The sequence below is a fragment of the Odontesthes bonariensis genome, chromosome 16 (assembly GCF_027942865.1).
Source record: "Odontesthes bonariensis isolate fOdoBon6 chromosome 16, fOdoBon6.hap1, whole genome shotgun sequence".
Lineage (NCBI taxonomy): Eukaryota > Metazoa > Chordata > Actinopteri > Atheriniformes > Atherinopsidae > Odontesthes > Odontesthes bonariensis.
Window position 1 is genome coordinate 6,122,344 of NC_134521.1, and position 16,887 is coordinate 6,139,230.

At 43.1% G+C, this 16,887-nt stretch overlaps 1 protein-coding gene across 16 annotated transcripts in view; it reads left to right on the top strand.

Moving 5' to 3' along the window:
* The first annotated feature begins 461 nt into the window (after nucleotides 1–461).
* nbeaa (neurobeachin a) overlaps nucleotides 462–16,887 on the top strand; it is a 96,938-nt gene continuing 80,512 nt past the window's right edge. For all 16 annotated transcript variants that reach the window (XM_075487521.1, XM_075487524.1, XM_075487523.1 and 13 more), the window contains exon 1: nucleotides 462–1,079. In XM_075487521.1, coding sequence (XP_075343636.1) covers nucleotides 759–1,079 — 321 coding nt within the window. In that variant the 5' untranslated portion in view covers nucleotides 462–758. The remainder of the gene's footprint in view (nucleotides 1,080–16,887) is intronic.

Below are 16,887 nucleotides of genomic sequence, written 5' to 3' on the forward strand. Positions count from 1 at the left end.
TTTTTTTTTGTGACTGAATCGGCGGGATTGAGTTCCCATTTGCAACCATGTATTTGTATTCAGACTAGTCTGATGCAACCCTGCCTCTGAATATATTAACAGCCCCTGTCTAGAAACTACAACCTGAATGAATTCCATCTGAAATGCCCCTGCACTGCACCCAAAACCGTAGAACTTACCTAGCCTGATTGCTGCCTCCTCCTTTTTAAACTTTGGCTGCCCTTATATGTGCCTGCAGAACCTACTGGGATAAACGAAATAAAAATATCATAAATCAAAACAATAAACCCAGTTGTTTCCACAGGGCTGTGCTCTGCACGAGCCCATGCATGCATGGCTCCATGTTATTCCACTTCAGCACCCTCCCAGGGAGTGCTGACATGCGCATGCGCGGCAAAAGCGCGCTACCGCAGACAGGGGGCGTCAACATGGCGCTGTCTCCTCCACGACCGCCGCACTGACTGCAACCTGCCAATGAGAGGGGGAGACAGACAGAGCAGAGAAAGAGAGACAGGAACGTAAGCTACCATCCTGTCAAGCCTCCATCCTTTTTCTCCCCCCCAGCCCTATGAATCCCCACACATTTTCAGGCGGATAGGGTGAATTCAGAGGATTTTAAAAACACCGTTTTCCCCTTGTTTCTTCCTTTTTTTTTTTTTTGTCTCTTGTGGATGGTTTTTGAGCAGACGTCCGGGCTCGTAAAGCAGGTGTGAGAGACAGCGGCGACCGCTCCTCTCCTCCCTGTTTCCGAGGGGGAAATGTCGAGCGAGAAGCCGGTTTCAGCACCGCCGGGCTCAGCTTCTTCGCTCACGGACACAGACCGAGACTCTCATCCTCCGCCGGGCTCCTCCACGCAGCAGCCGCCGCAGCAGCAGCAGCAGCAGGTCGCCGCGGGCGCTGGCTCCGGCTCCGCGGGGGAAAGGATGGTGTCTGCAGCCGGCTCTATGGTTCTCCCGGCCGGGGTGATCAACCCCGCTGTTCCCATCAGGAATATCCAGATGAAATTTGCAGTGTTGGTGGGCCTGATCCAGGTCGGGGAGGTTAGCAACAGGGACATAGTGGAGACGGTGCTGAACCTGGTAAGTGGTACACTGTTGGAAAACACAGAAAGGAAGCCGTAGAAAACAGCAGAATCGTTGCGCCCTAACCCGCTATGTTTTATTTACGATGTCTCTCTCCCCCGGTTGTGTGGCTTTTCAGGGGATGATGTCATTTGTTTGGTGTTTTTTTAATTTTTTTTTTTTAAAGAAAGTATTTTTGCTGATTTAAAAAAAAGGAACCGTACACGAGGCGGTGTTCAGTCTACGTGAACAAATGATGCACTATTATTATTGTAAAGCCTGGAGGAGGCTGAGTGAAGCATGTGACCCCACCAAGGCTTTGAGGGTAGTCTGATCACCGGCCATTGTTGACTAAATGACCCGTTTGCTGCAGGGTAACAACAAGGAAAGGAGGCATTTCCAGTCAGGCTGCAGTGGACAGTGGGAAGGGTATGCAGTCTATTCTCTTGACCCCGATATGTACCCTGAAGTGATGCAGGAGCCGACAAAATGCTTACAACGTTGCGCACTAAACCATGACCCGCACGGGAATTATTCGCCTTCCTAAAGTGCGAAACCATGCAGATATATGCTTGTCTCTCATCTCTCAAACAAACTGTTCCAACGCGCACAAAGGCCGATTAGCATTATGCTATCGTTGTATGTATCGGTGTGCATGTGTGCGTGTGTGTGTGTGTATGAGAATGGCTCAAAATTATGCACAGGCCTATTGTTGAAGGCAGGGCCCTGCATCCTGTGCGCAGAGGAGTGATGTATAGGTAGCTTTGAAGCTGTTAGTGGTTGATATTACTGTGCCTCACACAGCTATTATTTATGGAGCAGATACAGGCTGCCACCCCCCCTTTTTCATTTTGTACCCTTCCATCAGAGGATGCGTAATCGATCCTGGGCCTACCCAACACAAACACACCAGAGGATTTAATCCAGCTGGGGCTACTGACATGACTGGCGTGTACTGTTACGAAACAGATGGGTGAAATGTACAACAGACGTTGGTCCCGAAGACTAATGCTTTAGGAGGAAATAGGACCTGTGTGTAGGCTGTTTTTCCTCCTCCATGCATGCAGGAGGTGGCGCGTACTGCATGATAGCCCCTGTTTGCCAAGGGAAGGAGGGCTCTGATCAGTATTGATTTTCTTTTTAGGAAGGAGTAGAATGATACAGGCATATCTTTTTTCATTTATTTTTTATTTTGGGTGCAGTGTTTTCTGGAAGCTGACTGTTTCAGGGCTCCATGTAGCCAGTGGCCTAGTTACTCACAGGTGGCTTGGAGCAAGACAGCCTACAGTAAAGCTGAACCATACTTTCTCTCAGTCGGACCGATGAGCCAGCCTGATTCAGGTTGCCTCTCATCTCCCAATCGATTATAGGTACTGCTCAGAGGAGCAGGGTAGCCTTGCTGGCTCACCCCAATCTTGTCTCCTGCTCTTAGAGCCAGATAGGACGCAGAGGCTGATAACCACCCATTGTGCTCCACAGCCTCCCCCTTCACTCTGGAGGGCCTGAGAGGAGTGATGCTGCATGCATAGACTTGCTTGGCAGGGCAGCGCCATGCATTTAAAAGCAGGTGGAGAGGGTGGGGGAGGAGAAGAGCGAGTGGAGGAGGAGGAGGTGGTAGGATGCTGCAGTGGCTATGTGTTCAGAAATCACCAGCTGATGCAGCGGAAGAAGAGAGGACTCTGGATTGGTCCACATCTGATAAGGGGAAGCTCATCAAAGCATTAGACTGAAATACACTCTTCAGTGTTTAAGGACCTGCTTTTAGGCCAATGTTTAATTGTGAATGTTGCTCTGATGCAATAAGGCACAAAGGCCGGACACCCTGACAAATTAAAGCAGTATGTGTTGGTCATACAAAGCTTTACAGGCTAAATCCTTAACTGAACAATCAGTTCTGGTTTCAAGCCTGCCAATAGCTAAGCCTGTTAGGGAATTCTGTTGCTCAACTCCTTAATTAAAAGAGTTGAGACAAAGAGGTGTGGAGGCAGGAAACCTCAGTGGTCATGCTGCTGGTACAATGAGTCCACTGTGCCCCAAAAGCTGATCCATTATTCCAGCCAGTGTGGAAGACCACAGCAGCTACGTTCTCTGTCCACCGTGGCCGTATTGATCAGTTCCCTCTGCGGCTTGTGTGAGCAGATGGCTTGTCGGCTGCATCAGATATATATCTGAAGAGGGCGCATATTGTTTGTTCTAAGCGGCACAATGCTTGCCTTTGGTAAGCGAAGAACCATCGAAGAAATGGGAGGAAACGAGAGAGAGATGCAATGATAACAAACTATGGACATAATCCTGCATTGCGGCCTTGTTTTTGTTATTGAAATAATAGCATTGTCAAAGAGAAATAGTCCAGCCTCATATGTTCTAAGCCGTGCACTCATAGATGTATTTCTGTACGTTGTGTTTGTGGGGTGATGGCTTTGAGGTGCTCAGCTGTTATCATCCACAAGGCATCACAGTTGTCAAGGCAACACTGTTCTTTGGCTGCCATCATCAAGACACTGGACCACCTGGTGTTGCTTTCCACTTCCGGACTCCTGACACAGAACTCAGTGGATGCACTACTCTCTGTTACGTTCTTTTTTTTTTTCTAATACCTGTCTGCTTTTTATTATTTGTTAATAATTTCATGGCTTGAGGAACTAGTGGACATCAGGCACCAACAATGAGCTAAACAACATTAAAAGAGTGAAGAAGAGCACCAGTAAAGCCTTCTTGTTTTGTAAAGATTCGAAGCGATCAAGTTTGTATTGCGTATAAACGGGTGACGACTACATTTAGGGTTCATCTTCTAATTTCCCTAAGGAGTTCTGTAGAACTGATATCTGGTGACTTTGAAGGCCATAGAATGCAATTAACATAATTTTGACTCTTCAGCGATCCCTACATGGAAGCATCTGCAATGGCTGTGATTGTCTCTGTTTTAAAAAAATGTTTTCATGTAATTTGCCACCTGGCTGCCCGCGTACGTATACATCATTCTGGGAAATGTAGATTTCGCAGAGCAGTGAATCCTTTCCCGAGAATTCAGACAGAGGGGTCATGAGATGATTAATAGGTCAGGTGGGTGCGTATGGTAGCGCAACTGGTTGAGTGGGCGCCCTGTGTACAGAGTGCTAATGTCCCCACTGCAGCAGGCCCAGGCTCAAGTCTTGACATGTGGCACTGTACTCCATGTTTACCCAGTCTCTGCCCACTTTTCTCTCTACTTTCCAGTAAAAACTACCAGAGCCAAAAAATATCTTAAATATAGTTCAGGTGGGCAGAAATCAATATATATATATTTCTTTTCCCTGAGCAGATATGATGTATTTTCACATTTTTAGGCCTCATGTAGAACATCTTCCTGTTGTTGACCTGGATAGATTGAACTGGTAATGCTTCAATTTGTGGTCACAGGATGAAAAAGGTTCAACACAACTCTTACAGATCACACTGTACAGGACCAGATACTTTACGGTGTCGTGATGAACAAATCTCCTGTTTTTGTTTTCACCCTTTCAGTGGGCATTTCTTTCTTTGAGCGGATAATGGTCAGTCTCTTCTGCTCGCAGGCTTTTTATCATTCGGTGTGTTGTGACGTCGCTGAATGTCGGGAGGAAGCTCGGTGAGCCGCAGTGTTTGTTTACAAAAGGCTTGATGTGTGATTTATCCTTCTGAAGCATACTGTCGCATCTGTTCTTTATTTGTAGACTTGAGACGTGCTTTTCAGATGCATCTACAGTGCTGTCAGTCCCACTGCCTCAGTACAGCACCAGGCGGCTTATTTATAGGCACCATTATCAAGTAGTATTCTTTTTTCTTTTTCTTCGTGTTTGTCTGGCATAGAAACTGACTGGTGAGTCACTCTTTTGGCCTTCATGTCTGTCCTTAGCGTTTCATTCTCTGATTCACCATCGTCTTTGGTCAGATGCAATATCGTCTGGTAGTGTCAATCCCCACCTGAGCCTCCTCAGCAGGCCCACTGGGTCTCTGTTAGCAAACGTCTCATTATCCTTGTCCAAACGCTCCACCATCACCAAGGTCACAAGTCCACAGCCAAGAAGAGTCGGAGTCAGCGCAACGCAATGAATTTGACGCACACAGCCTTAGAAAACACACGTATACCCGCTGAGACGTGCACGTCGACATTGAAACCTGCCAGCTAATTTGCTTGTTCTTTTTCATGTAGTATCAAGTGCCAAAAAATAGCAAAGCAAGAAGAAGGAAAGTGAAGGGAAGTAAAAACAAGGTTGTTTGTCCTGTGTGCCACTCATTCTGTCATGCTGATTTATACCACAGGTTTTATTTTTTTTAAGGAGCTTATCAACCATTTTTTTTTAAAACATATGATGTGGAAGCCACCTCAGGGTGGACAAAAGAAAAAAAGCTGGTTTAATTAAACTCCTTCTGAGTTTGCCCTGTGGCTGCAGACCCGGGCTAAGGGCTAACTATCCCCTGCAGCATTTATAATCTCCTTGCATGTTTGTACAGGGGAAAAACAATGCGTCATTGCGTGCTCACGCATTCAAGCAGATGAGCGTCCTGCTAATACATTTAACTGGTCGACTGAATAATGTCTTGTGTGTGTGGGTCGAATGGGATGTTTGCATAAACACAACAAACATACTTTTGAAATGAATTTTAGTTCGTACGCAGTATTAAGTATTTAGGTCACAAATAGTGTACAAATAAAGGTTATAAAACACCAGCTCATTAGGCTACAAGAGGAAACCTGTCTGGAGTTTCAACAAAGAAATGTCTCTGAAAGAGGACGCCCCTTTTGGTTTGTCTGTTCCGAGTTTTGTGCAGTCTTTTGCAAAAAAAATAAAAAATGATACCGAGGGGCTATTTTGGGGAAAGATTAGCTGCTGTAAAGCTGCAGAGCAGCTTAGTCAGTTTGCGCCTGGGGTCCACAGCCAGTGAGCAACATCAGCCAACGGTGGAACAGTGCTGGTCCTCACCCAAGGGACAAAAGGAAATGTTTTGCATGGGATGACCTGCCACTTTAACTGCAGGAGCGCATACACACACTCTGCGTTTGTTTGTTCCTTTTCTCTCTCCCCCTCTCTCTCTCTCTCTCTCTCTCTCTCTCTCTCTGTCTCTCACACACACACACACACACACACACACACACACACGCACACACACACACACACACACACACACGCATCTAAGAAGAAATGGAGGACAGAGGGTGTGGCTTCTACTTCAAGGTCATGAATGACTTTGCTATTGGTCCCACAGCTGGGCTGTCCTGAGCCCCTGCGTGAGCCAGAGAGAAGACGGAGGAGAGGATGGAGGAAAATGATTTTATGACGGATGCTCATTTTAACTGTTCAGGCAGGGATACGGGGAGAAGGAAGGGAAACAAAAGGAAGAGAAATCGTGAGCAGGGTTTAGGGAGAATATTGAAAAGTCTGACACAGGTCCAGCTTTAGGATGTTCTGTGGGGGTCTGATGAGCTCCAGCCCTCCTGTGGAGCCTCATCACTCGTCAGGTATCACTGCTCACCCCTCTCCTCTGCAGTGAAAGCAGCAGTCCAACGGGGGACTTTTGCACAGTTTTAATAACAGAAATGTCAAGTTGCCCGTTAAACTACAAGCCTCGTCTCTCCCAAATCCTCTTGATAAAAAGTATTTATTTCATTGTGATCTGCTCTGGGAGCAGGTGAGTCTGTTGAAGTTGGGTTGCTGATTGCTGCTGGTTTTATTGTAATTTGGGTTTCAGTTTTTTTTTTAGCTGAATTATAACCTGATCTGTGGTAATCTCTGATTTAAAAGTGTGTGTCAGAAGCATCCAGGCTAAACCGTTCACCTCTCTGTGTGCTAAAGAGCCTCGATTCTGCTTCGCTCCTGTAAATTCCTCCTCATCCTTCCTGCGCTGCCATTCCCAGATGGTGGGATTTTTCCAAGGATAAGCCATGTGAGAGGGCACCTTCTGGGAGTGGGAAAAGAATGTAGAAAAACGGGTCCCATCCTTGCTTAAGGACAACTTTTGGTGCTTCTCTCCGGTCCTTATCCCATCAAAGCATGTCCGTCCCCCTAACCCGTCGGTGTAATCTTGTCCCTCGCTCCCTGACTCTGACGCAGGTTGAAGCGGCTGGTGGATGATCCCTATTGTTAGGAGGTAATGGAGCTTTTTTGCAGCACCTTCCATCTCCGGCTCCTTTTCTCCATGTACTCCCTCCTCCGTGCTTTGAGAGAGTCTGGAGGGTGACTATGTTGTGAAGCATATGAGTGCTGTTACCTCTTACCTTTCTCAAGAAAGGCTGTTGTGAGTGTGAATGTAGAGCTGAAGTCAAGGGCGGTGGAAGATGACATAATGATTGCAGGCTTAGAATTGTGGAACTGACTAGCACCATCACTGGGGCTAAAATGGCTTTCTACAGTTTTTAGTATTCATATAGGGATATTCCTTTGTTGTAGCCTCATTGAAACACACTGAATATTGTAACAATTCCTTTGGCTTTGATGCAAGAAATTGCCATCAGAAATCCATTATATATAAATTGCACTGAGTAGATGGCATGAATTAAACATGAATTCCATGAGGAAAGCATGTCACCAACCACTGACCTGTAAATTTAATCACTGTTGAACCAAACATTCACATTCACTGTTTGCTATTTGCTTTCAGGCTTCCATTACCAATCTTAATTATTTATTTGAGTGAATTTGCAGTGCTTATTCAACTGAAGTCACATTTCTATAAAGAAATGCCTGGATATTTAGATATGAAATGGTTGGATTAGATTCAGTTAGCAGGTCTTCTGGTGGCGAGCACTGATCAGAACGTCTACAAATAGAGTGATTTATAATGTAAAAGGTGACTAAAGAGTTGTGAGTCGTGCTGCATTTGAGTCATTAAAGACTACAATCTGCATTTTTAACTCCACTGCTATAGAATTAATTTATTTTATATGGTTCCCTCAGGGTTTTTTGCGTTGAAAATGATTGAGCGTACCTTCTTAGAATGTGCTTTGAAATAGAAACCTAAAAGTTCTAATATTAATTTACTGCAAACAAATGTGTAAAGATGAAATAAAATTCAAATGTCCAATAGTGCACACTCAAGAGTATTAATATGGGTGTAATACACCATCATTATTGTTTCCAGATTAATTCTGAACTTCCACGGATACTTACTAACGCTATGAGAAGTGTGTGTTTGTAATTGCTTTATCTTTTGACTTAATGCTCCTTTCTGCTTCGTGCTAGTGTGTCTGTCTCTTTTGTTTGTTTTTTTTCCTTTTTCTGAAATGTTTGCATTGTCTGTGTGATTGTTGCGTGATGGGAGGGGTCGGGGCTGTTATGGAATCTTCCCGCACAGCATTTGGATCTAAACCTCTGCTGAGACACTGATGTCGCTTTGTATGCATCTGTGCGTGTGTGTGTGTGTGTGTGTGCATTTGTTTCTGTCTGGCGCTCCTACCGTGCAGTAATCTCCAGATTCGAACAAGCTGCTTTGTTTGAATTACCTGGTATTTGTGTGCTGGCGTGTTTGCGCCCCCATCCCCCCAACATCCCAGCTTGTTGATAAATGGGTGTTCCTACAAACCCATGCTTTACTGTCCTACACCTTCATCGGTACTTTTTCTCTGGCAAGGCACTTACACTCGTATACACAAACACAAAACACACACACACACACACTGCTCTCGTCCTTCTTGTAGCCCACATCATTGCCTGGCAGGGGTGATTTTATATTCATGCTGGCCTACTTCGCCTCTCTCCCTTGGTTCTACACACACACACACACACACACACACACACACACACACACACATACACACACACACACACACACACACACACACATACACACACACACACACATCTGCTTTACTGGAATTATAACTGACTGTGTAGCTATTCATCATGCTGCATACTGCAGTGGCCGAAGGTTGATTATAGCCAACTTTCTAGTGTGTGTGTTTGTATGTGTGTAACTTCGGTATTCTACATTACACATCTAGCATTAGCCCGCTTTGCTCATACATCCCCTGCAGCCTGAAAAACAGTGTCAGTAGTTGTAACAAGTCATTTAACACCACATTAGGCTGGTTAGTACATCCACTCTCTGTATCGAACAGCAACATTTTCTACTTCTTTCTTTCTTCCATCTGTGCACAGACTGAACAATAAATCAGGACTGCATGTTCCTCCCATTAAATATACTTTAACTAGTGATCGCAGATGAGAGCTACGATCCCCAATGGATTTGTTTTAATGAATGCTCTTCAGTAATGGCAGAGAGCTTTAGAGGAAGGGGAGGGTTAAATAGTTTCTTGTTTATTTATCTGTCTTTTAGCTCTCACAGGTTTTTCTGAAACGGCACTGCTTGTTATTTAAAAATCTCGGGGCTAGTTGACACAGCATGTGAAGCTGCCTGGGTAGCACAGCAACACTGTTTTTTATCACACGCAGCGCGGTTGGGGCGGTGAGTTGTACAGTAGTTCATATCAGCGAGGGAAATAAGAATGGTATTGCTATCTACTGCGACAATACCGTTCTGTGTGAACGCCTGATGTTAGTCACTGGCGTCAACAACCAAGATGAAAATAATTTGTACCAATGTCTAATGCCATCACAGATCTCACATAGTGTGCTGTACAGTTTAGTTTCTTTCTCAATATAAAATCTTGTGTTGTTTTACATCCAGTAACCATCCGCATGTCTTTACCACTGTTCAGACTTTGCTTTGTTAGATAAAGCAAACGATGTCAAGGCTAGAAAAACCAGCAAATCCTGGGTTAGCATGCTGAAGATATTAAGCCGTGTGAAGCACTGAGTCCACCTGTAAAAAAAAAAGAAAAAGGTTGGTCTGTAAAGATATCTAAACCAAAATTCCAAAAAGCTTAACCATAAGAGGTGAGACTGCCTATAAAATGATCCACGAGACATAGTAAAGTTCTAATTAGGGGGTTAAAAAAAGGTTAATTCAATTGATCCTAAAAGAGGGGCTTCATTGTGGGATTCATCTCAATGTTCTTGATTTTTCATTCTAAATGATGAATGTCAAATGTGCGTTCAGGTGTTAGCAGAACACGTAACCATGTATGTGTGCTATGCTAGCAAATGGTTCCCATAGGCTGCCATTCTGAGAAATTGTATGGGAACCGTGATATAATGCTTTATATACCCAATAAATGTTAAGATAGTTTGTGAGAAATTAACCTGCTGGTCATTCGAGGACAAGATGATGGAAATACCAGCTTGCAACCTTGAAGGAAGAACGCTCATCTGGCTGATATTGAATAGTAATGTAGGCAGTTACAGAAACAGCAGGCCTATGTCCTGACTTGTATAAGTGATTGTAAGTGAAGTGGCCCTCACAATCACTTACAATCACTTCATGAATAATGGATAGTTGTGATACATTTTCTGCTACAAGCAGCCATCTTGTAAATTCCTCTGGGTGCTAATTTCAGGTGAAGAAACTCATTCCTTTGAGCGGTAACTGTATATTTGATGGTCACCAGAACATGAAAACTGCGTGAAAGATCTTGCCGGTCTTGTCGGATAGAAAAAAATTTGACAGTTTCTCCCAAAAAATATGATTTGAAAAGCTTGCGTGCAACATGCGACATTTCACAACAACACCATTCATTTTGGTGTGAGCCATTGTTTCCAGTTGATCCTTATCTTTCTCGTGCATCCACTTGATGTCTGTGTTCTCCTTTTCCGTGCTTATTTGTAATGCTCACAGCGTTCAAATCTGTCTGTAACAACGTGTCAGCGGAACAAAAGGATTAGCCACATTGCTTTTTCCCCCCTATCAGCAGACAGGTAGCCTTCGTGAAGGAGGTGTGGGACCTGTCATAAAACCGGTCTTTGACATTATGGAATTCTCCTGTAATTTTTGTTCATGATTACTTAACAGCCACATCTCTCCCTTTAAACACTTCTCCGAGAGGCAAAATGGAGATTAATATCCTGTCGGACGTTGCCATGGAATAGCTTTGCCCTTCCTGAAGGCTCTTTTACTCTTTAAAAAGCTGAGTAACTGGTAGTGGGGGTGACCCGCCCACCCCTTTTGGGTCCATTCAGTCTCACTACAGGTGATATAAATGAGTCATTGTTTCTAAAACTTCAGACAAAATGTTGTATTGTTTGGCCTTAGGGGATGGATTTGCACAGGAATTTTTACCTCCAAAGTTAATATATATGATTGATGAACTGCGGATGTGTTTATGTCTCACTCATCTGCCTTCTGCACCCCCAGAGGTGTTACTGTTCCTGACGTTATTTTAGGCTAAATCTTTCACCCTCTTACAGCCATACGAGTTTGTTTTCTTTTCCAAGTGTCTGGCATTCCCAGGGAGGAGAGTGTGAGCTCTTAAGGCAGTAAGTGCACGCTGGCAATGCGCAGTGATATTTGAGAATGGATTTCTTGTTGATATGACCTTTTGATATGAAATTGTTTTTTTTGTGAGGGAGTTTGGCATTTGACATCATCATCAGGGGGCCAGAATTTTTCTTTTAGAAACTATATGAAGCCACTGTCGCAGTTTGGAAATGAAATTTATTTCAGTGCAGTTAGACTGAAACTGGTAGATAAACGCATCTGTGTCAAAGCTTTTAACTTTAAAGACTTTATTAGCGTCACTCTGTAAAAAAAAATATTTAACAGCAATTAATAAGCTAGATTTGAGTCTTTTGTTTACCTTTTGCTTTGTAGATATTACAGATTTGAATGATTTAAACATCATCCTCATTATTCATAGTATCAATTTCAGCACTTTAAACTTTAAAGTCAATCCAAAGACTCACTCGTGTCCATTCGTCATCCATTAGTATCCACAAAAATTTCCTCCAGGATGATGGTACTGTTCTTTCATCAAAGCGGGAGCTATGACAAATAATCATTTATTGAATATTCTCGAGGCATCCAAATAAGACTAACTCAACTGTAAAGTACGACAAACCGATTATGAGAATTATAGGAGTTGTGTAAAAATGATTTAAAATATGGAGAAGACTGGAATCTGAGTTGATCACCTCAGGGCAAACTTTGAATGCTTCCTCGTTGGGTTTTTATTGACATTGATGCAAGCTTTCTGACGGCTGCTTTGTTGTTACTGCTGTGTCTGCTGCACCTCAAACAACATGAGCCTCGAACGGCACGTCTCCACCACTCCTCAGTGTGAACCAGGCAGAAAGACGCTGACCAGCCTCTAACACAAAAACACATTTCCAGACGAGCAGCCGAAGCTGTCGCTGATTCTTTTAAAAAAAAAAAAAAAATAACATTTGAAAAGTTGAATTTGCCTTTGACATTGGGAGTTTGAGCATGTATGCTCATAATTACACTGTGCGGTTGTCTAACCTGACTTTCTCTCTGTGTGTGGTCTTCTTTGCACAGTAAGACCAAGCCCGTCATGCTCTGCTAACCTTTTCAACCCTTTTTCTGCGTGTGTGTCATTCCCGGCCATGTCTCATGATGGTGGATTACTGAGACTCATTGGAGCTGCTTGCTGCCTCTTATCCTCCGTCGACCGTTTCTCAATGGAACAGTACTCTCCATTGTTTCAGCGGATGGCGAGCAAGCACGCTAGCGTGCGTGCGGTAGCACTGACACAGCATGCGTGCACTCACCTAAATGCTGCAGCGCATACACTCAACCAAGCCAGACAAACAGATTAGCGGTTCTGCATTGCCACCAGCTTGGCCTGAGTCAGATCTGTGGGACTTATCTGGTGACCTTTGAACTTAGTCAGTTAGCGCACACCTCCCTCCTCACACAAACACACACAGACACACACACTCACATGTGTTCAAGGAAAAAGGAGCGGCCATTCAGAAATGAAGAAAGACAAAAACCTATAAACCCACAGCTTCAGTGAGTACTGTCTCTGAAAGGCATGAAGTGAAAGATGAAACATTATTTTCAACATTTTTAGCAATATCAAGGGAGCAACATGCTAATGTTTGTGCACGTCAGCAGCTTTGAGTTCTCATCATTTTCACCAAGGATTCAAATCTTGTTTAGCTTGTAAGGCCTGCTGATGTGGTCTGCTGATGCAAATTTCATAGCTTTATAAATACCGCCACCTCTCAAACCTTCTCCCAGCAATCAGCAGCCATTGGATTGCAGCCAAAATGAAAATTGAAATAATTGATACACACAAAGTTGAAGAAGGTGTTTACAGGTGGCCGTTCCCTCCCATTTGAAATATGATTAAGAAACAACAGTTGACGTGAATGATGTTACTGAAGTTGTGGTCTGGAAGACTTAGAATATATTCAGAGAGAAACGGATTGCCAGAAACGCAAACAGAAGAGAGACCCTTATACTGTGGCGTCGTGGGGTCTTAGTGTGTATGCTGCACCTGCACAAATACAGTATGACCCTAATAGAGGAGACATCCGAAGAAAACCTTTCCTGCATCCTCGCCACAAAATTCAGCAGCAGAAGTTGGCAAATTAACACCTAAACAGGCCGAATGCAGTTAATTGAATCAGATTGTTTTGGCTGAACTAAGCAAAGGTACATTTTTTTTTTTTTTGGGTGGGGGGGGGGGGCATTTCTTGGAAAAAAACACCTTCCATCCAGTCTCACCAAAAATCTAATACTGCTTTTTTCTTGTCACGCGTGGCAGCTGTCGACATCAGAATGCAAATGTAGCTGTTCGACAGTTTTTAGCCTTTATTGTAAACTGTCCATGTATTGGTTGTGCTGCACATCTCCAAAGAACGCAATCATGCTTTGGGTCACGGTCGCATTGGAACATTTTACTGGTAAAGGGAATGAATAGATTCAAACAACAGCAAATTGTGGAAGCCAACATCAAATTGGCTTTTTATTGAAAAGTTAGCCTTGCTCAGAACATTAGGAATATATGTCATCTTTAACTCTATGCCTTTTGGAATTGGCAGTTTTGGCTGAATTGCTCAAGCTTTTAAGAAGCTTTTAATATCCTAAAACTTGTTGCTTTGTTATATCCCTCTGCAGCAAGGCACATGAACAATATGGAGTTCAGGTTGAGTAATTTGGAACTGTCAGTTATGCAGTTATACAGTTAACCAGAAGACCCTGACTGTGTTCACCTCCTCTAAGTTCCTTTGAGATGAACACACATGAGCCACATCAGAGGGCAGGGAAAGATGGCCTTGTTAAAGAACGCACTACAAGCCTAAAGTACGTCCTCCCACAGCTCGTGTGACATAACGCACAATGATTTTTGACATTTCCTGTCCTGAGGACCAACTTAAAAAAAGAGTATGATTCAAATACTTCTGACCTTTGGCAATATCTCCTCTTTACAAGCGGAAGAAGTAAAACATCTGAAAAGCTGTATTTCAGGAGACTGAACCCATCGAGGTCTTAATCTGCACCGGTTTTGTTTGGGAAACGCAGCACTGGTCGTCCTGTGGGACTCGGCTGTAGCACCTTGTCTGCACTTTCATCATGTAAGATGCTGCGTTTCGTTCTGACAGCGTCGTCAAGATTCCGTTTCGAATCTGGCATTTCTTTGTGGGGCCGGAGATGAAGATTTCAAGAAGAAAATCTTTTGTTGAAATATCCCGAGCTGCATCCAGGAATGAGAACCACAGAAGCGCCTAAAAACACCACTTTAACCGCCTCTAACATTTCACCATTCTTTTCATGCTGCCTTTTCCCTCTCTGTGTCAGCCTGAATGTCTCATTTGTTTCACACTGTCCCTCTAAGGGTGAGCTCTCAATCACAACCTTCCCCTTGATGCTACTTTTCCGACTTCCTCTCGGCTTTCCTCTTTGTTCTTTCTTCTTCACTCGGATTCTCATCACTTCAGATGTTTTCTCTCTCTCTCTCACCCTTCTCTTCTCAAGACCTTTTTTTCTTCTTTCCCCCTGGTGAGAGAAAGTCCTTTTTTAATGATAACTCTCGCTCTCAACACATAAATCATGCTGGTTTCTGTTCTGGTAAGGCCCAGGCATTTCCCCAATGGACAGTAGGTGTTCACTGTTTCAAACGCTGTGGTTGCTTGTACATTTCCTATAAATCTAGTGGGTTGAGCCTATGAAGAAGATACCCAGGTGTTCAGTATTCTTTGCACTGTGCTTTCCAGAAAATGTTATGAAAATTGCCAAAAGGTATTTCTTTATGAATTTTTTCGACTTTCCTTATGTTGTATTATTAGTTATTGTGGCTATAACTGTAAGTGCTAACTGAATTTGAGAATATCAGTCTTTTTTTTATTATCCTGCTTATGCCCTGCTTTTGTCAAGGACCCATCGAACATGAGCTGAAAGTGGATGAACTAAACAAGATAAACTGAACCGGCAGCTGCCTGGCATTTGCTGAATGCTCAAAGATGTATATTATTCATGGAAATATTCATGAAAATGTCCACAGTGTCAGTTTTAAATGCATGCTTGCTGTCACAAAATGCGTATAATCTATTTTATGCAGTGAATATACTGTGCATAAAGTTTGAATTGAAATAACTATCCCCATTTATCCATGGCTAAGAAATGTACTAAGAGGCACACATCCACAATACTGCTGAAATCTAATCAGTTGTCCGTTGGCTCACTGTTTGATCTCTGCATCTTTTAGCATTTTTAACATAACTAAACAAAAGACAAACGGTAAAACCACCTAAAAGTTGGAGGTGAAAATTGTAACCTTTCAATGCCAAACTTTTAACTGCACTACCTTCTGTGAAATGAAATGTTTCAGATTCACTAGAATACATACGGGATCTAGTTTGGTGACTGCGGAAGCTTTGTGATCCGGCAAACAACACTTCGAGTATCACATGATGTTCTGCGAGACAAAAAGACCAAAATGTTTTTTTGTTTGTGACCCAATAGCATGTGACGGGGCTTATTGCTAGATCCGTTACTAAGCCTCTTTGGCCAATCAGGTGGCAGACATTTTAAACTGCAGTTGGATGAAGTCAGCTTTGTGATCACTTGGCTGCAGTTCTCAATCCCTGCAGTGTGTATGTGCGTGCATGCATGTGTTTTGACCTGTTTTTGTTTTTTTTTACTGAGAACATCAGCCATGCTGCTACATCTGCAAACAACAGAGATTTAACTTATCTGAATTTAATGTTAGTCATATTCTGAAGTCTTTTGGTCCTGGAAAGTGTTGCTGGTATCAATGTAGGAATTAGACTCAGCTTCAGCTTAAAGGAGAGGTGCAGCCCCAGTGAAAGGTTTCCTGTGTAGCTTCTCTCCATCCATGTGTCAGCAGAGAGACAAGGAGCTGTCCGTTGTGCTGAAATGACTCCCTTATATGTTGGTTTTCTCTATTTATTTGCCATTTCTCTATACTTTCGGCACCGTTACAGTTACAGCGAATTTCTTTTCTGCTCTGGTCATAATGTCTGACCTCACTTCCGTGCCATCACCCATTCTCCTCTTCATCTGTTTTGCTTTGTTGGTCTTTTTTTAAACCTCCTTTAAAACACCAATAAACAACTTCTGAAAAATGAGATTTTCCTAAAAGTTTTTCATTCGCTGATGATGTGACACCTCATTATTATTGTTTTATTTTGAGAAAATTCTCCTTTTTTTTCCTCTATATTTTTACTCAGGCTGTCATTCATGAGGCTTTCTGCTGCTGCTGCTACATGTACGAATGCGCTAGTGACTGAATGAGACTGTATGTGTGAATGACTAAGGCCCACAAGACTTTTTGCAATGAATTGTTTAAAAGCCTTTTGCCCATTGAATGCAGAGCATGTTTGAGTTCTAGCCGACTTTGTTAAGTGTGTGAATGTGTGGCATACAGAGCCATAGTTAATTTGATTTCCCATTTTGGACAGCTCATGTTCAGGGTGGTGAAAATAGTCTGGGTGTTTTGTGATAAGATAGGAGATTAGTTTATTGTTGTTATTATTTAGTGTAAAAT